The 20,245-nt window shown below is 37.8% G+C and overlaps 2 protein-coding genes across 2 annotated transcripts in view; both read right to left on the reverse strand.

The window, feature by feature from the left end:
- Window positions 1–3,132: 3,132 nt before the first annotated feature.
- Window positions 3,133–11,330, reverse strand: LOC131775260 (interaptin-like). The gene is made up of 2 exons (XM_066171127.1): window positions 10,191–11,330; window positions 3,133–4,752 (listed from the first exon to the last, which is right to left on the reverse strand). The coding sequence occupies exons 1-2, from the start codon at window positions 11,213–11,215 to the stop codon at window positions 3,654–3,656; spliced, it is 2,124 nt and encodes a 707-aa protein (XP_066027224.1). The 5' UTR covers window positions 11,216–11,330; the 3' UTR covers window positions 3,133–3,653.
- Window positions 11,331–20,186: 8,856 nt separating this feature from the next.
- Window positions 20,187–20,245, reverse strand: part of LOC131775253 (ERC protein 2-like) — a 1,259-nt gene continuing 1,200 nt past the window's right edge. Inside the window, exon 1 of the mRNA XM_059091347.2 lies at window positions 20,187–20,245. This exon is cut by the window's right edge and continues 1,200 nt beyond it. The gene's annotated coding sequence lies outside the window, so the exon portion shown is untranslated.

Here is a 20,245-nt window from a genome sequence, read left to right on the forward strand (position 1 = left end):
TCTCTCAAAACCTTACGGTTTTGAGCATTTTTATCCGTTAATATTTAAATCTATGTTCCATTTTCATTGCTAGTACTATAATATTTCACATAACTTGGTAGGAAAGGCTTGGCAGCGACAGTAAACCACTTACCTTCATGTGCGATTGTCACACTAGCTACAGGATTTACTGTTGTTTGACTCTACGTATAACATTTGATGAATATTTCCTTGCCGTCGGTCCTACCAACCTAAAATCACTAGTCATTGGTAGAAAAGGTTGGTGGAGTACAGTAAGGGGAACAACATATCTTATGACAACTCGTTGGATTTACATGAATTATAAATACGCCTGTCGCTGAAGGTAATTTCTAGGAAACGTTGCCCACCAAATAAGTATGGCGCGGTGTGGGAATTTCTAGGAAAAGATCTATTTGTTTTCTTGATCTGTGGTGAAATACGTGAGTGTAAAGCCTGAAAACGCTGCCATAACGCGACACAGAGAAAAGCCTTAACCTTGTAGCCATCTAGTTGAGATTCGCTCAGAGAAGCAGTAAGCTAAGGAAAGAAACACGAACATGAATGTTATCGAAGTCATGTTCCTTACATAATTAGTGATTATGATGTCAAAGGGAAGTTCTATGATAATTGTAGGCTGTTTGGAAAAATGATCTAATTTCGTTGGGTTTTTTCCTCAACTGTTTGGTTTAAGATCTAGCATTAACACGGAAGTAACAAGGAGGCGTTTTTCGAGCTCAAAATACAGGTTGATAGCATTAAACGAAAATGAAACTTTGTTGCATCAGTTGATCTCCCAGCGGGTATTTTCACAATACAATTCCTTTTAAGTCGGCCAATGATTAGGAATTTGGAAAAAATTAGTTCGGTTGTTGATGTCGAAGAGGACCCTTCCAACTCAACCTTGTACTCGAGAAGTTTTTCCCAGATGTATCTCTCGATCAAAGGAGAGAGAAATTATTTGTTTCCAATGGAAACACATTTCTATATCCACCCGCGCTGGTTTTTCTAAGTAAACATGGAGACGTTTTTTTTTCATTTAGCATTTTTTCTGTTTCATTTTGTAATTATATTTGTCAACCCACACCAAGTTTTAACTTATTGTAACGGGCTGCTTTTTTAAAAAGCTATGTAAGGAAATTGGGGATGGGGACAAGTGACACAACAAAGTTTCCCACAATCCTAGACGAGAAGCTAAAGTCGCGCATGATTACTTCAACAGCTTTCCGGGAAAACCACCAAATGACCGTGCGTTTATGTTTAAGGCGTATTTCTCAGAAAATATGTTTAAGGCGTATTTCTCAGAAAAAGCGAACATAATGATGGTGTAGTGTTTAATTTAGCACTGCCATGGGGATCATATTCTGAACTTAGGGAAACGTCGTGTTTTTCTCGAATTATTAAGGCTTTGCAAAGACATCAAATGACTCAAAGCAAAAACCAGTCGATTCTTAAGCGAATAGAAATGAAAATTAAAGAAGAATTCCTCATATATTTGCCCGGTTGTGTGTTATGCTTATTGTTTTTTATTCCATAATGCGTTACAAGAAGTATTTCCATATCTTATCCAAGCATCGTGTCACCACGAGGTCAGTCAGACTTAAAAAAAATTGATCATTGTACAATTATGATTGAAGTCGATTTCGTGGAGAGCTTAGTGTACATCCGTAATGATCAGAAACGGGAAAGTAAACATGTTGGTGTATTGTATATACACGGATGTGTATATACAATATTTTTTTCTGCAGCGTTTAAAACGAAGTAATTTAACGATTAAATGTTGAAACTGGCTCAGTATTTTGACCTAAGGGTCTGACTGAAGTCTCAAATTCCAACTTGAAGAAATGTGTAGCTATGGATTGTATCTAACAAGGAAAGCACGGGGGGAATCATGTATCTGTGATATCGCACTGAATGTGGCCAAGATGAGACAGTGCTTTGCGTGGTTGTAGGAAAAAAAACCAAAGAAAACACTTAAACGAATCCACTGCTTTGACCTCTTGTACTTACAATTTGATGAGTCGTTTACTTGAGTTAGGCCCAGCCAGGCAAAACTGGATAAAGAAAGCTTATGCAAATTATTTTCCGGCTTTATGAGAATATTCATTCATAGCTTTGGTGTATATTTCGATGTAGAGACGTACCTAGCCGCAATTTGAAATAGAGGAATGGCGAAAGTGTACATTACAGACGTATTTTCTATACGAAGATACCAGGCTTACAGCAAATAATAGAGGAATGACAAACCTTTTATCATTAGATTTCGATTCCACACCCCTGATATATTCACAAAGCGCCCTATATTTAATTTCCTTTTTACTTTGTACAATGTTTATGGGCAGAATTAGGTAATGCCATGATCCGAATAGTAAACAGGATCATGCAAGGTGCCAATCTCTTCTGTCGTAATCCTGTCATGCTATATCGAACCATGCAGTTTTTCAAAAGGATAGCAGATGTTTTTCATCTATACTGATCAGCAGTCGAATTTTCATACGTTCCTTAGTCAATTTACTTACGTGTGTAGATAATTGCAGCCGCACGGTTAATTTTTCCTCGAATTCTCACATATTATTTTGCCCGTTTACTCTGACAGTGAAGCGCTTGATACCATAATCAAGTATCTTGCAACGGTACTGCTTGATATTTTTGCAGTATGACGAATAAAGCAAAAACAAAACAAGAAAGTGACCTGCTGCGTAATGCAATTCAACAAGAGTTCAATTTCTCGGAAATCCACTTACTCTTCAAATAAACCCAGGCAAAAGCATAATTTTCAAAGCTGAACACGCAAGTAAGTTTCGTTTTGGAATGTACACAGAAACAGTGAGGAAAAGATGTCATTAATTTTATAATTTGCATATGTATGTTTTTCTTTACCGATGTGAGTTCTTTGTGCGCGATCCGAGAGAACGACGATGGATGAAAGCTATGAATGTGGTTTCAGGTCAGTTTTGTCGTTTACTTCGGTGAATTCCCGTGTATAGCGGATTAATTGATCTCACGGAAATTGTGATTTTGAGCTGACATGGCTTTTCCTTTCTCAATCCTGAAATAGTAGAATACTTGAAAGAAAGTAAAAGTTGAAATACCCCTAGAACAGAGTTATGTCTGTCTGCCGGCAAACGGAAGTCTACCATGAGTGTTTGAATCTGTATTTAATATTATCAACAGAAGAAGTAGAATGGCTGCTTTACAGACGAGGCTCAGCATTAGGTAAATACAGTGAAATTTTACATAATTCTTCACCTTTTCTCCGCGCATCATACGGCGAACATGTGACCTAAGCTCTGATGCAAGCCACGGTATAACTGCAGTAGCCATTCTGTCAACGAGCGAGGCAAACTGGTTTCGCATTTTAACCCCCAAAAAGCAACTGTTTTATTCTCTTATGAGCATTTCGATTCAAATTTTTTTGATATAATCCTCAAACAAACATATTGTTTGCGACCTTACATTTACGTCATGACGTTGTAAATCTTAGTCTCTGTATATCAGCTTGTGAAGCATAGTTCCTTTTAGGTGAAGCTCAATCCTATGGACATTAACTAGGATTAAAGACACATGTTTCTATTATCCTTTCTTTGTAATAAAGTAGCCGCTAAATTTGAATTTAAAACTATTTCAGCGATACCAATAAAGCACAAACATATGACTCACTCCATTGTCTGAACGTTTTTCCACATAGTTATCAACTCATTCACTCGTTTCAAAGACAGCCAACCTTTCAGGTTACCTTTGGAATCCATGAGTTTTGCGGCTGCTGTAAGGCCTTCCTCCGATAAAGGGGTTGGATGGGCATCCACATTTCGGCTTTCCTGGAGTGCTTTCATGGCATCTTCGTAGCATTCATCCCATTTCAACTTTTCTTGCACCTCGTCCCACTTTTTCTTTGATCGCTGCTTTTCCTCCTCCAACTGAGGCAGTTTTTCCAAATCGCGCCTAATATTCTTCATCTTGTAGTTTCTGTTTGACTGGAACGAATTCGGGAATATTATCTTATACAACTTGTTCTGGAATTGTCGACACAGCTCCCCCAAAGTAAGCGAGGCATGCAGTTCCCAATCGGCTCTCTGAAGGTGCCTTGGTAATGGAGAAGTAAGCATTTGACGTCCTCCTGCCCTTTGGGTTGCAACTGATGGCGGCAGCGACTCCTTGTGTTGTGATTCTCGAATCTCCTTTATCTCTTTCTTCATTAATTGGTTTCTACTCTCCATCCTGCCCGTGGCCTTGTCGAAATTTTCTTGTAATTCCATGTTTTTCTCTTGCTGGGCCATTTTTGCTTCGTTCAGTTCCTCGATATCCTTCTCCATTCGACCGACTTTGACTGTGAGAGACTTCAGCTCGTCCTCTAATCCTTTCTTGTCGCTCTCGAGTCTCTTAATTCTCGCTTTAAGGGCTTGGATCTCTTCGTTTCTGGTCTTGAGCGCCACAGTTAACTCATGGTTCTGCTCCTGCAAATTTTCCACGGCTTCGTTTAGTTCTTCGATTTTTTTGTCCTTTTCATCGATTTGCTTTTTGAGAGATTCGATGTCTTCGCCATGACTAATTACGGCCTCGCTTATTCTTGCTCCCTCTTGATGATGTACTTCTCTCGTAAAAGTAATTCCTATGGGAAATCCGATCGATCTTGGATCAAAATCTTCACCCGCAAGTTGTCGAAGTTGGTCGTCCATAATCATGGCTGCGGGTAAGACGTAATGTTTTGGTTGTGTACCTTGGCGAAAGGTTCTGCGAAAATTCCGTTTCACTTTTGGTCAGGTGAAACTTGTGTGCGTCAGCGTAACGGTAAGCTGGCACCCACTCGCAATGCGACTCGGCGTTTTCTTTAACCAATCAAATGTCTTGCAGCAAGAACATGTGGCTGATTAGTTGACATAAACAATGCAAATTTTCTCCTCTTTGACTTGTTTATAGGCTTTAGTTTCTTAGAACCTCCAATTTACTACCTATGTCTCTACTGACCAAAAATAAATTTATACTTACGCGCTACTTCAAATACTTTATCAGATATTCTTTGTAAGATTTATGATTGCGCCAAACGGCAAGCGGAAGTTCATGGCCAATTCTGAGAAACAGATATTCTGGTGATGATCTTACCAATTTCCTAGAATTTCGTTTCTTAGCAGCCTGGTCTTAATAAGCGTTTAAGCAATTACGCCTTTATGATGAAATTTCAAAAGAACCTCAAATATGTAGAGAATAAGCTTCGAAGATGTTTTTAAGTGAAGTAGCGTTGAGGCGTGTGTATGTATCTAGGTAATTAATTTTCTAAGGCATGTCAGATAATTTGGAACTTCATAACTTTAGTACAATAAAATGTAACCATGGGAAAGCATTGATATAGAGCTGATCATTCGAACAAAACGTTAACTCATACTGATAAACTACAGTTATTTAAAATGCCAAGGCTTTCTATACTTTGATATTATTTCAGATGATTTTTAATCATTTAGGAACTAAGTTGCCTTTTGACAAGAAATGGAGGTAATAATAGCAGGGCTTATCTCCATGAGCTCGAGAAACTTGAACCTGTGATTTTGTTTGCTAGGTAGCGAGAGCTCGAAATAACCTCGTGAAATTCCGTCATGTGGTGTCCAAAACTTGCAAACAGTTCCTATGTTATCAAAAGAGTAAGGAAAAGGTGTAGACACCATAATCCTATGTAAATCACAATTTTAAAAAAGGCAAACAAAAAAGTTGCATAGTAAGCACGGTCTGCGCGGACTGCACAGTCTGCATGGTCTGCAATCTGCGTTTTATCATGAGAGAAGAAATTGTTTCATAAGCGTTCGAATCCCACAGGATTTGCTCGGAACACCAACATGGCAACGGACCACACGTTTCTAGTTATGATAAACTTTGAACAAAGGTATATATGGATATCCATGGCAGCCGGGAGAGGTCGAATTTGCGGAATTTAAACGTAAACCGCTTTCTTTAATATTTGGCATTCGGAATAACACATTTGAAGATTTCATAAAGTATCATATCTCGGTGCGAATAAAATAAGATACTAACAGATTTCAGGGTCAAACAATATTTTCTGGAAAAGAAAATAGCGGCGGGCCATCTTAAACCGTTATAGAATCATTGCTCTGGAGAATTCATGGCTGACGTAACGTGACTTGACTTGGTTAACCTTTTAAAGAAAAAAGGAAATATGGAAAAGAGAATCTGTTATTCTTGGAAAATTACCGTGTAAATGCAGATCTTTCGCGATTTTGCAAAGGTTTAAGTGTAGTTGAGTTGGTTGAACACCATTTTATACGCAATCCCATAATGTCGAACATCATCGCCAATTACATATAGGAAAACAAGCTTTTCTTAGTCACAGTCTGCCATTTATTTGCGACATATATGGGGTGTCATAAAAATTGTATTTCAGTTTAAATTTTTCGTCAATTTGTCAATGATTAGGCAGGTTTTTAAAAATAGAATTTGCTTGACTAAGCTCTTTGCTTTGTGCATCATCATCATGGGATACCATTGCCGGACAAACCACAACCGTTCCTGGTGTTTAGTATTTTACCTAACAGGTGATATTTTCAAATCTTTTCGTGTCATCCAAATTTGTAGGAAATGGGTAAACCAACATCCAATATCTTGGAAGTAGAGAAAAACATAGATTCGTTGTTATGCTGTAAAAATCTAAATGAAACTTTCGTTTCGTGGTAATAGGCAAAAATAAATATAGGAACTGTGTTAGAAAAGACACCCAAACACATGCAATAAATTCATACCCATGCAATGTGCATGAGATTTGTCGCGAAACTATTAAATTTCCTTAGAATTTGATAGCAAGCATTCATAATCAAGCGAGTCAATACAAAGTTTGAGTAGCACCAGTTTTTAGATTTTAAAGCGAATTACGGAGAAATAAATTTTGTCATTCTGACGCTACCACATGCATCAGTCTGCTTTGGCAAAAAAATTATGCGATGCAAGCTGAAACAAATGCATGAATATATTTTCGGTGAACGGCGTGCATAACCATGAGTACCATTACAAGATGAAAGATACTGTCATTTTTCCCCTTTTTTCCGCTTCTGCAGAGAAAAAGTAATTGGAAGAAAAAAGGGAAAAGAAAGAAAAAAGGAATTCTAGAAATGGGAGAGTGTCATTCATCAGACAGGTTTCTAAAAGTAGAATTTGCTTGACTGAGCTCTTTTGCTTTGTGCGGGATCATTATCGGATACCATTGCCGGACAAATCACAACCGTTTCTGGTAGTTAGTGTTTACCTAACAGATGATATTTTCAAATGGGTACACCAACATCCAATATCTTGGAAGTAGAGATAAAACATAACTCCATTGTTATGCTGCAAAAATACAAATGAAACCTTCGTTTTGTCGTAATAGGCAAAAATGAATATAAGAACAAGCTTAAAGGAACTGTGTTAGAAAAGACACCCAAACACATGCAATAAATTCATACCCATGCAATGCACATGAGATCCGTTGCGAAACCATTGAGATTCCTAGAATTTGATATCGAGCATTCGTAATCAAGCGAGTCAAAACAAAATTTCAGTAGCACTAGATTTTCAGATATTAGAGCGAGTTACAGAGAATAAATGCTGTCATTCTGACGCAACCACATGCATCAGTCAACTGTGGCCAAAAAAATCATGCAGAGAATCAAGCTACATTTCCAGGTGTGTATGCCATTTTTACACCAGGCTTCTCGCCTGAACACAACCTTGATTTGCTACACAGTTTTCAAACGAACTCCGTACCACTTAGTTAAACCACAGGAATACAGGTTATTGGAAAGAAGGCACATATCATTCATCTATACTGATGCCGCTGTAGTTGAAGCTTGAAAATTTATAAATAAAGTGGAAATAGAAACAGATTTTTCTTGTATCCCTGCTGTTTTAAGCAAGTTAGAGGGGAAGGGGCGCTTATTTGATATTCGAGGGAGGATGCCCTTTAAGAGCGTGAGCGCTTATTCGAGGAAATACTGTCTATCGAAACGTTGCATTGAAAGATTAATTTCAAACAATGGGATCCATGACCTTGGTACTTGAAAGCTCCTACGAACAATAGCAAACAATCCTCTTTTGTCTTTGCAAGTATTTCATAATTTAACTGTTCACGATCTTGCTAGACCTATGTATTAATCGAGAACTGCAACACAATAAAAAATATCGTAAAAAATGTATCACTTTTCCGGCCTCGGACATGACTTCCCTGACCCCTCTCTAGTCGTCTCTCACTTGGCCAGTCGCATCGCGGAAGGTCTGTGAATTGGGGTGAATTTTTTTGGAAAATTCACGATATGGAAATGATATCTTAGCCCAAAATTATCCAGAAACAACTAAAGATACTTTTAAGAAACGACTAAAGCGCGGTTTGGTTTTCAGCGCTCGCATTCTTAGCATTATTTCGACTCTGTTATACAATTGAAACAAATCTCCAAGGTCTCAGATCAATCTTATGTTATGTTTTAGAATGAGCCGTCCCTTACTTGGGTCATCAGAGCTATGCACATATGATTGATGTGTTTATCTTTTTTTTAATGAAGCATAGTGTTTTAATGACGTGTTGGGGTGTGAACCAATAACAACCAAGGTCACCTCGTGATGCAAGTGTGGGCCAGTAATTGATGTTTCTGAGAATTGGGCGGATGACTTCCTTTCTATAATTTCTGAGAAATATCATGTGTTACCCTTCAATTCTTCCACAACACACTTCGTAGGTCATACAAATAATTGTTCTTTTTGGTTAGAATTGAAAATAAATAACAGTAGTTTCTGACCATTTCACATTTCAAAGCGGTTGACCATCCTTCTGAGTATCAGAAATTGCAATTGTTCAAAGGAATAGCAAATATTTTTCATCTATATGCTAATCAGCAGTCGTACTCGGTTTACATGTGAGAAGGATAATTGCGGTCGTGCGGTTCATTTTTTACCTCGAATTATCATGAGTGTTTCCCATATTTTCCACCTTTGAATAAAATATGCCTCTTAACTCAGACACTGAAGCGCTTGATAAAATAATCAAGTATCTTGCCATAGTAATTCCTGATATTTTTGCGTTATGACGGAAATGAACAAAACAGTGACCTGTTGCGTTATGCAATTCAACAAGAGTTCAATTTCTCGGAAATCCACCTACTCTTGGAATTAACTAGATAAAAGCATAATTTTCGAAGCTGTACAGATAAATAAGCTTCGTTTTGGAATGTACACAGAACCAATGAAGAAAAACTCATTACTTTTATAGTCATGAACTATGTATGGTTTTCTTTATCGATGTGACTTCTTTGCGCGCGATCCGAGGGAAATAAGATGGATAAAAGTAATGAATATGGTTTCAGGTCAGGTTTGTTTTTACTTCAGTGAATTCCTGTGTATAGTGGATTAATTGGCCTCGCGGAATTTGCGATTTTGAGCTGACATTGTTTTTTCTTTCTCAATCCTGAAATAGAAGAATACTTGAAAGAAAGTGAAAGTTGAAATACCCTTAGAACAGAATTATGTCTGTCTACCGGCTTACAGAAGTCTAGCATGAGTATTTAAATCTGTACTAAGTATTAACATTAGAAGAAGAGGAATCGCCTACTTTACAGACGAGGCTCAGCATTGAGTAAAAACAGTGATATTTTGTGGAATTTTCGGTGTTCGCATTAAAATTCGTCACCTATTTCTCCGCGCATCAGTTGTGACCGAGGTTCTGATGGAAGCCACGGTATAATTACAATCAGCCATTCTGTCAGCGCGCGAGGCAAACTGGTTTCGCATTTTAACCTCGATAAGGCGACAGTTTTATTCGGTTATGAGCATTTTGGTTCAACTTTTTTCACATTTCAATCCTTAGGCAAAAAGGATGTTTGCGACCACACAATTAGGCTAAATTTAAACTTCAAATCTGTTGATGATTTACATCGAGAATCGAAACGGTTTTTCTTACTCCCAAGTGAAACATTTGATATAATGTTCAAATAGTTATCCCTAATAGAATCTAGTTTACAATAAAGAAATAAAACATCGTGACTTTGTAAATGTTCGTCTCCATATTTTAGCGTGTGAAACATAGTTCCCTTTAGCTGTAGCTCAATCGCATGGATAGTAACTTAGAATGAAGTCACAAGTTTCTATTATCCTTCCTTGGTAATAAAGCAGCTAAATTTGATTTTAAAACTATTTCAGCGATACCAATAAAGCACAAGCAAATGACTCACTCCATTGTCTGAACGTTTTTCCACATAGTTATCAACTCATTCACTCGTTTCAAAGACAGCCAACCTTTCAGGTTACCTTTGGAATCCATGAGTTCTGCGGCTCTTGCAAGACCTTCCTCCGTTAAAGGGGCTGGATGGGCATCCACATTTCGGCTTTCCTGGAGTGCTTTCATGGCATCTTCGTAACATTCATCCCATTTCAACTTTTGCTTTACTTCGTCCCACTTTTTCTTTGATCGCTGCTTTTCCTCTTCCAGTTGAGGCAGTCTATCCAAATCGCGCCAAATATTCTTCATCTTGTAATTCCTGTTTGACTGAAACGAATTCGGGAATATTATCTTATACAACTTGTTCTGGAACTGTCGGCACAGCTCTCCCAAAGTGAGCGAGGCATGCAGTTCCCAATCGGCTCTTTGATGGTGCCTTGGTAATGGAGGAGTAAGCATTTGACGTCCTCCTGCTCTTGGGGTTACTATTGATGGCGGCAGCGCCTCTTTGTGTTGTGATTCTCGAATCTCCTTTATCTCTTTCTTCAATACTTGGTTTCTACTCTCTAGCTTGCCTGTGACCTTGTCAAAATTTTCTTGTATTTCCATGTTTTTCTCTTCTTGGGCGGTCTTTGCTTCGTTCAGTTCTCTGATATCCTTTTCCATTCGGCTAACCTTGACTGTAACAGACTTCAGCTCGTCTTCCAAGTCCTTTTTATCAGTCTCGAGTCGACCGATTCTCGCCTTGAGGGCTTTAATCTCCTCATTTCTAGACTTGAGCGCCACGCTTAACTCTTGATTCTGCTCCACCAGACTGTCCATTGATTTACGTAGCTCATCGATTTCTTTGTTCTTCTCATCAATCTGCTTTTTGAGAGACTCGATATCCTCAGTGTGCTGAACAACAACCATTTCGTTGATTCTTGCACGCTCTTGATACAGTTCTCTTCTTACAGTGACATTCATCCCGAGTAAAGCCGCCATTGGATCAAAGTCTTCGCTCGGTGCAATCTGCCGGAGTTGTTCATCCATGATCATGATTGTGGGCAGGATGTAAACGGCGATCTTCGTAGCCGAAACGGTACGAAAAATTCGGCTCGTCCCTTTCTTACCAAGTCAGAGTTATGGGCATCAACGTGACGGTGGGCAGGTAGTCGCTCTTCATAATTTATGACGCGGCATTTTCTCCGACCAATCAAATGTTTTGCAACAAGACCAACGAGACGAGGCTGATTTGTTTGCGTTAAAACTGCTCATATCCAAGGATGGAAATGTTTTCTTTTTTACCTTTATTATAGCCTTAGGTCGCCACAGTAAGTATTTTTTCTTACTTGGCATCATTAACCAAAAATATATTAAATGTAAGCGTTGGATCGACTTATCCGCAGTTATTTCTTGTGAGATATTCAACCATGCGGAAACGGAAGGTCATAATCGATTTCTAAGAAACTGATTGACTGATGGTGTTCGTGTTATTTTTCAATACTATATCCGTTTTGTTCTTTGAGTGGATGTGATCGATTTGTACATCGTACTGCGATTTAAAGATCTTGAAGTAAAATATTCCGTTCGAAGACTGAATACTCTCTAAAGTTAGAATTGCTTGGCTGAGCGCATTCTTTAGCGCCTGCGTTATTTTGGGGTGTCACTGCCGGACCAATCAGAACAAATCATGCACGTCACTATTTAAATAACAGGAAATTGTGGAAAATACATTGGAAACGTCAAATTTCTGAGAAACGGGTGCTTTGAATGCCTTTATTCGGGAACAGAGAAAACCATGACTATGTTGTTTGTGCCATCGACGAATGAATGTATTATTTTGCGATTATAGACTACAATACACATAAAGGAAATGTAATGGAAGAGGCATTAAAAAACCGACCAAATCAATACACTTTAAGTGCATAAGAGATCCATAGCGAAACCATGCATATAGATCCATAGAATATAACGATTGGCTTTCTTTATCGACCATTGCAAAACAGAGTCTGAGTAATAATAATTTTTAGACACCATAACAAATTGAGAGAAAAGTAAATCCAATTTCGTTTCAATACATCTCCATCTAAAAGTTTCTTATTGCCAGAGAATCCCTCGCGAAGAGAATATAAACATACGAGAGTATATAAGGGTTGCCCTACATCAAGTTTGCTCGAGACCATTTCTGTAAATTTCTCGTGATAAGTTTACCCTACAAATTTATATCAATTGCAACCTAATCAACCTAATTTTGAAAAAAGGGAAAACTGTAACCTAAAGAGATTTAGTTGGCCTTTGTTTCAGTACTACATCACAACTGACTATATAGTTACCAATCGAACTTAGAACCATTAAGTTGAATTAGTGAAATACAGTTTGTTGGCCCACAGATGTGCTAACCAATCCAACACTTCACTTCCCTTAAGAACTAACCCAAATTAGCATACAAAGTCTAAATATCTAAGAAATCGAAACAGGAGTTGGCTAAAGTTGAAGTGTGTTGCAACGAAACATTAATTGCAAATAATAACATCGAATTACGAAGCGAAAGCGTCCGTGTGTCGACATACTTTTGTGATTTTAATTCCGATTAGTATAGAGAAAAAAAATAAGAACAGTATTGATACAAGTCATCCTTATACTTAGCTCCATCATCGTAGTCGTAGCTATGAAACGACAAATTCTCACCTAATACAAACTACGAAATCAATTCAGTTTACTTTAGCTTGGAACATCACCTACATGACTTGTATAACTATCGAAGCCTGTACGCTCACTTCAAGAAGACGTAATTTCTTCCAATCACACCATTTCTTTTACATAAAGTAATGTTTTACTGAGACAGATCAGTCTCCCAGATATTATTTTGAAGTACTGGTGTCAATCGAGCTTATATCAGTCAGTCGGTCAAGCTTATATCATATCATGTAAGGTCTACGCATGAGCAGTGAACCTTCCTCCATAGAATTCCGAGAAATTGCTCCACAGGGGGTTATTTTTAAATTTTTATATTTAGAATTAACATGGGAGTAACAGGTGGGGTTTTTCAAGCTCAAAATATTCGTTGATGGCGTTAAACGAAAATGAAACTTGGTCGCATCAGTCAATCTCCCAGGGAGCATTTTCATAATGCAATTGCTTGGAACTTTTGTTTTCACCCAACGATCAAGAATTTGGAAATAGATATTTCGGTTGTTGGTGTCGAAGAGAACCCCACTTACCCCTCGTACTCGAGAAATTGTTCCCAGATATATCTCTCGATAAAAAGAGATAAATTATTTGATTTCAATGGGAAAAAATTATTCCCATATGCACTCGCTTGGTTTTTCTCAGTAAACATCATTTAGCAATTCTTTTGCTTCATTTTAGAATTATATTTGTCAACCCACCCCAAGTTTTAACTTATTGCAGCGGGCTGCTTTTTTTTAAAAAGCTGCGTAAGCAGATTGGGAATGGAAAAGAAAATGTGGCGTTACTAAATCTCCCACAGTTCAATACGAGTAGCTGAAGTCGCGCATGATCATTTCAACAGCTTTCCAGGAAAACTACTCAACGACCTTCTGTTTACGTAAGAGGTATATTTCTGAGAAAAATGTAAATATATTCACAGTTATTGTGCTTATTTTAGCTCCAGCATGGGGGGATTATATTCTGAACGAGAAGAAACTTCGTGACTTCGTCGAATGATTTCATATTTATATGTCAAAGACAAAGACTTTAGGCGACTTAACACAGAGACTGGTCGGTTCGTAAACGATTGAAAAAGAACGTTAAAGAAGAACACATATATTGACCCAGTTGCGTGTTGTACTTGTTGATTTTTACTCCCTGTTATGTTGTTACAAGAAGTCTTTCCGTGTCTTCCCCTAGAATCACGTCAACACGGGGTCAGTCGGACTTGTAAATTGATTATTGCACAATTTAAAATGAAGTCGATTTCGCGGAGAGCGTTGTGTCCATTTCCGTTTACGGAAACAGGATCCGAAAGCAAACAACATAGGTCACACTCTTGTAAGGTATAGACATGCACGTGTATTCATTGGGTTTTTTTCCACAGCATTTGAAATGGAGTATTTCAACGAATAGGTGAGGAGTTGAATGAGGCCTCAAATTTTAACTTTTAGCAGCGGGTTGTTTCTGAGGAAGAAAGTATAGGGTTTTCATACTGGATGTTTAGTAATTATAAACAAGACTGGACAGAGCGCCGCTTGGTTGTCGGAAAAATGCAAAGAAAATGCGGTAACGATTCCACTGCTTTGAACGCTTCCATTTACTTGAGAACATTCATAGCAAAAGTATACAAAACAGCATTTTTATTTCTTTTAAATAGGAATGTATCGGGGTTACTGCAAATAATTAAGGAATGACAAACCTCGTATCATTTTCTTTAGATTCCACATTTCTGATGACTCGTATCAAAGCGCCTACCTTTTATTTTGACTTAAAAATGCTTTTTTTGTTTTACTTTAACCGAAGATTATCAAGCCAAGCAGGCTTCAGTTTTGCTGTAACATATAATTTTCTTTTTCTGTCTCCATTGACCAAAAATAGTTTTACATGTAAGTATTACCTCGAATATTTTATTAGATAACGGCAAACGGAAGTTCATGGCAAATTTCCGAGAACCAGATATCCTTGTGATGATCCTATCAATTTCATAGAATTTCGTTGTTTATCAGCCGGATCACAAAAAATTATGCCTCTACAATGGCATTTCAAAGCAACCCCAAATCTGTAGAAAATGGGTCTCGAATTTGTTATCATTAAAGCAGCAGTGAGGCGAATATATTTAAAAGATTAGCTCTAGAAAAGGTTTAACTACTGGAAACATTGGAAAGGAGCTGGTCATTCGAGCAAAACTTTTACTCATACTTGTAGCACAACATTTATGTAAATGCTAAGGCTTTCTTTCCTTTGATTTTATCAGATTATTTTTTTTATCATTTAGGAGCTAATTTCCCCGTGAATAGAAATGTAACTAGAAAACTTGCATTAAGCCTCGCTAAAAAATCAGTTTCTAACGGTTTTGTAGATATAAATTGGCAATTTTTCAAACCGCGTATTGTAGATAATTAACAGACAAGAAACTACTTACTCTCCAGGAGATTACAGTTCCATCAAAGATAAACACAAGTGCATACGCGAAACCTTAGAAAGGGTCTCCTGTATTATCGGCTGTGTGAGAATTACCCTGATGTTTTGGTCTCATATAAGCCAAACCCGTATAAGCTGAATATCTCTAATATTACAATAATAGCAACGTAATTATGTGGTAAGGTTATGCTCAAAATTGCTTGCTTTTGATTTAAGTTCCTTAGAATTACTTCGATTGTGCCAGTTGCTTCCACATTGCTATCAGTTCATTGACAATTGGTAACGAGTGCCAGTCTTCCAGCTTTCCTGCCTGATTCATGATTCTCACCGAGGTATCCACGAGGACTTCATCAATCACGGGATGGGCCGTCACATTTCGGCCATCTTGGATAGACTTCATAGCTCTTATGTGTTGCCTTTTACATTTGACCTTTTCTTTTAACTCACTCCATATCTTCTTCGCTTCTTTTCTTTGCTGCTCGTCTTCAAGATCATCGATATCTTGCTCAATGTGTTTCATCTTGTAACTCTTCTTAGAGTCATAAGAGTTTGGAAACACATGTTGGTACATCATTCCTTGAATTTGCCAGCATAACTCACCCAGGACCAAAGACGCACTAATCAGTGGATCAGCCGAGGGGATGAATGGTAAAGCCATTCGCTCGGGAACCGCTAGCACCTTGTTTGCCATTTCCAGACTCTCTCGTAGATCATCGACTTCCTTCTTTAGAGACCTATTTTCGCTTATGCTTTCTTCAAGATCTTCAGTCATGCCATCCACCTTCTTTGACAATTTCTCGACAGTTAACTCCAGTGTTGAATTTTTCTCTTCAAGATTCGACTTTTCTCTCATACTTTCGTCGAGATCTTTGGTGACTTCATCCACTCTTGTCGACAATTTGGCAACATCCGTCTTTAGTGTTGTATTTTTATCCTTCATCTCGGCGACCTCGTTTTTCACGGCATCCAGTTCGACTTGAACAGCTTTTAAATTCGTTTCCAATGTCTTCTTCTCACTTTCCAGTTTCTGAATCTTCTCCCTCAGAGTTTTGATTTCTTTATCCTTCGACTTCACAGTAATCTGTAGGTTATCGTTTTGCTCTCTTAGATCTCGCAAATCTTTGTTTAGCTTCAGTATTGCTTCATCCTTTTTATCGATTTCTTTCTTGAGCGAGTCAATTTGCCTCAAAATTTCGGGATCGTGAGTCAGCCCTCTTCCTACAATGTTTAAATGTAAAGCAGAATTTGCCACTATTTCTCTTCTTCCCTCCATTCTTCCCGACTGAATTTCAATAACTTCGTTTAAACTAACAATGGCGGTGGCGATGTTACCGAGAGAACAGAAATACGAGCACCAAACAGGGAGACTCGATCACTATGACGTCACAGTTCCATATATGGTGTAGGTGTACCAAAAAACTTGATTCATCTAATTACGTCTAGCCTTCTCCTTAGCTCATTGAATAACCATTCGCCATTTCGTCATTTTCTTTTTTTTTTTTTTCAAAAAAGACAGTATAGGTCTACCCGGTAACGGCTACGCCATAAACAATATGATATTTTATTCAGTTAGGTACGTTTAACTTGAATGAACTTCAATGAACTTTGAATGTTCTTCGCCCGATCATCCAGAATGTACGTATCTCCTATAAATATGCTCCCCGTAGATATAAAGCTGCTTTCAATTCAAATAAATCGGTGTGGCGCTGTTTTGTATTTTCATGCGATGCAAACTGAAACAACGGCGAGTATAACAATGAGTACCATTACAATGTTATTTTGTTTACCTTTTTTCCGCTTCTGCAGAGAAAAAGCAAGTGGGAAAAAAAAAGGGAGAAGAAAGAAAAAAGGAATTCTAGAAATGAAAGGGTGACAATGAACAGGGAGGTTTCTGAAAATAGAATTTCCTTGACTAAGCTTTTTGTTTTGTGCGGCGTCATCATGGGATACGATTGCTGGATAAATCACAACCGTTGCTGGTGGTTAGTGTTTTACCTAACAGGTGATATTTTCAAATGTGTTCGTGTCATCCGAATTTCTAGGAAACAACATCCAATATCTTAGAAGAAGAGAAAAACATAACTTAGCTGTTATACTGTAAAAATACAAATGAAACTTTCCTTTTGTGATAGCAGGCTGAAATAAATGTAAGAACAAGCTGAAAGGAACTGTGTTAGAAAAGACACCCACACGCAATAAATTCATACCCAAGCATAGCGTAGAAGATCTGTCGCGAAACTATTAAGATTCCTAGAATTGCATATCAAGCATTCATAATCAAGTTCAGTAACACTAGTTTTTTTTTTATTAGGGCGAATTACAGAGAAATAAATACTGCCATTCTTACGCATCCACATGCATCAGTCTGCTGTAGCCCAAAAAAATCATACAGAGAATCAAACTATAATTCCAGGTATTTATATCATTTATTCACCAGGCGTGCTCGACTGAACACAACCCTGATATAGTTCAAAGTTTTTTAAACGAACTCTAGACCACTTAGTTGAACCACAGGAATACAGTTTATTGGAAGGAGGGCGCTTAATTTCGGGGGCGCTTATCAGTCATCTGTACTGATGCTGCTGTAGTTGAAGCTTAACATTCATGTATAAAGTGGAAGTGGAAACAGGTTTTTAATGCATCCCCGCTATCACTCCACTCCCGGCCGGCAAAGTTCCTTACCCAATTGCAAGGCTACGCAATAAGTTAAGCCTACGTGAACTTGGTACTTCAACCATAAACTTCGAAGCCTGTGTGCTTCGTTCAGCAAGAGGATATTTTCACTGATCTCACTTCAACATACACAGGAAGTGAAGTCTTCCGTGGGCACACCAGTCTCCAAGATATTCAATAGCTCTAATTGCAGCAAGTTAGAAATCAGCAAACGATCCAAACGTAAATTAATGGGATATAAAGAATCAAGAACTGTTACGATCCCTGATCTTGGTTCTTGAAAGCAAACAATTCTCTTTTGTTTTTGCAAGTATTTCACAATTTAACTGTTCACGATCTTGCCAGACCTATATAGTAATTGAGAACTGCAACATAATCAAAATTATCGTAAAAAATATATCACTTTTCCGGCCAAGGACATCATATCCGAGGCCGAGAATTGGGCGGGTGACTTCCTTTCCATACATTTCTGAGGCATATCATGTGTTACCTTCCAGTTCTTCCATATTTATTCGTGGATAATACAAATAATTTTCCTGTTTGGTTGGAACTGAAAATAAATAACAGAGGAAAAAATTATGATGAATAGCTCCTGGCCATGTCACAATTCAAAGGGGTTGACCGTCTTTCTGAGTATCAGCAACTGGTCAATACTGTAACTGATCCTTGGCAATGAATTCATATTGAGTGAAAGGACACGAATCAAGCACTTCCTGACGATTTGCTGTCATAACATTCCAATTCCACACCTATAGAAAGGGGCGAGGTTTACAAGTAACAATAGAGAGGTGATATTTGTTTTCAGATCAGCTGAATTATAACCATGGAAAAAAAAAAAAAAGAGAGAGAGAGAGAAAGGCAGTTAACAGTATCTCGAGTTGTCATTTCACGTTTCAATCCGTAAGCAAAAAGGATGTTTGCGACCGTACATATAGGCTAAATTTAAACTTTACATCTGTTTAGGATTTACATCGGGAATCGAAATTGTTTTTCTTACCCCCAAGTGAAACAAACATTGAGTCAGAGTTATGGGCATCAGGGTGACAGTAGGCCGGTAGTCGCTCTTTATAATTTATGACGCGGCATTTTCTCCGATCAATCAAATGTTTTGCAACAAGACCAACAAGGTATGGCTGATTTGTCTGCGTTAAAACTGCACGTATCCAAGGAGGAAAATGTTTTCTTTCTTATCCGTATTATGACGTTAGGTCGTCACAGCAAGTATTTTTTTTCTTTTGGCATCAGTAACCAAAATTTTATTAGATGTAGGTGTTAGATCCATTTTATTCGCAGTTATTTCTTGTGAGATATTCGAGCATGCGCGAACGGAAGTTTATGACCGATTTCTAAGAAACTGATGTCTGCCATTGCTAAACCAATCAGAACCAATCTTGGGTGTAGCAATTCAGATAACAGGAAATTGTGGAAAATACATTGAAAACGTCAAATTTCTGAGAAACGGGTGCTTTGAATCCCTTTATTTGGGAATAGAGAAAACCATGAGTATGTTGTTTGTGCCATCGACGAATGAATGCATCATTTTGCGATTATAGACTACAATATACATAAGGAAAATGTCATGGAAGAGGCAACCGACTAAATTAATACACTTTAAGCCCATAGGAGATCAATAGCGTAAACATATAGATTCCTAGAATCTAACGATTGGCTTTCTTTATCGACCATTTCAAAACAGAGTCTGAGTAATAATAGTTTTTAGACACCATAACAAATCGAGAGAAAAGTGAATCCAATTTCGTTTCAATACGTCTCCATTTATTAGTTTCCAGAGAATCCCTCTCACAGAGAATATAAACATGCGTGTGTAGTTTACTCTACACTCTGTTAATTTTTCGCGATAAGTCTACCCTAAGAATTTAAATCAATCGAAGCCTAATTTTGAAGAAAATGAAAATGATAAACTAAAGAGGATTAGTTCGCCTTTGTTTCAGTACTATATCACGCGTGCTAAGATGAACGTAATCTAAACTGACTGTATAGTTATCAATCAAACTTAGCACTATTAAGTTGAATTAGTGGAATGCAGTTTGTTGGCCCACTGATCAGTGTGCTAGCTAATCCAACACTTCACTTTCCTTAACAACTGACCCAAATTAGCAGACAAAGTCTAAATTTCTAAGAAATCGAAACAGGAATTGGCCTAAGCTGAAGTTTTGAAACGAAACATTTATTCCAAACAATAGCATCGAAGTACAAAGCGAAAGCGTCCTTGTGTCGACAGACCTTTGTGATTTTAACTTCATTAAGTATAAAGGAGAAAAATAAGAAAAGCATTGATAATAGTCATCCTGATGCTCA

Source organism: Pocillopora verrucosa, chromosome 8 (assembly GCF_036669915.1).
Source record: "Pocillopora verrucosa isolate sample1 chromosome 8, ASM3666991v2, whole genome shotgun sequence".
NCBI classification, from domain to species: domain Eukaryota; kingdom Metazoa; phylum Cnidaria; class Anthozoa; order Scleractinia; family Pocilloporidae; genus Pocillopora; species Pocillopora verrucosa.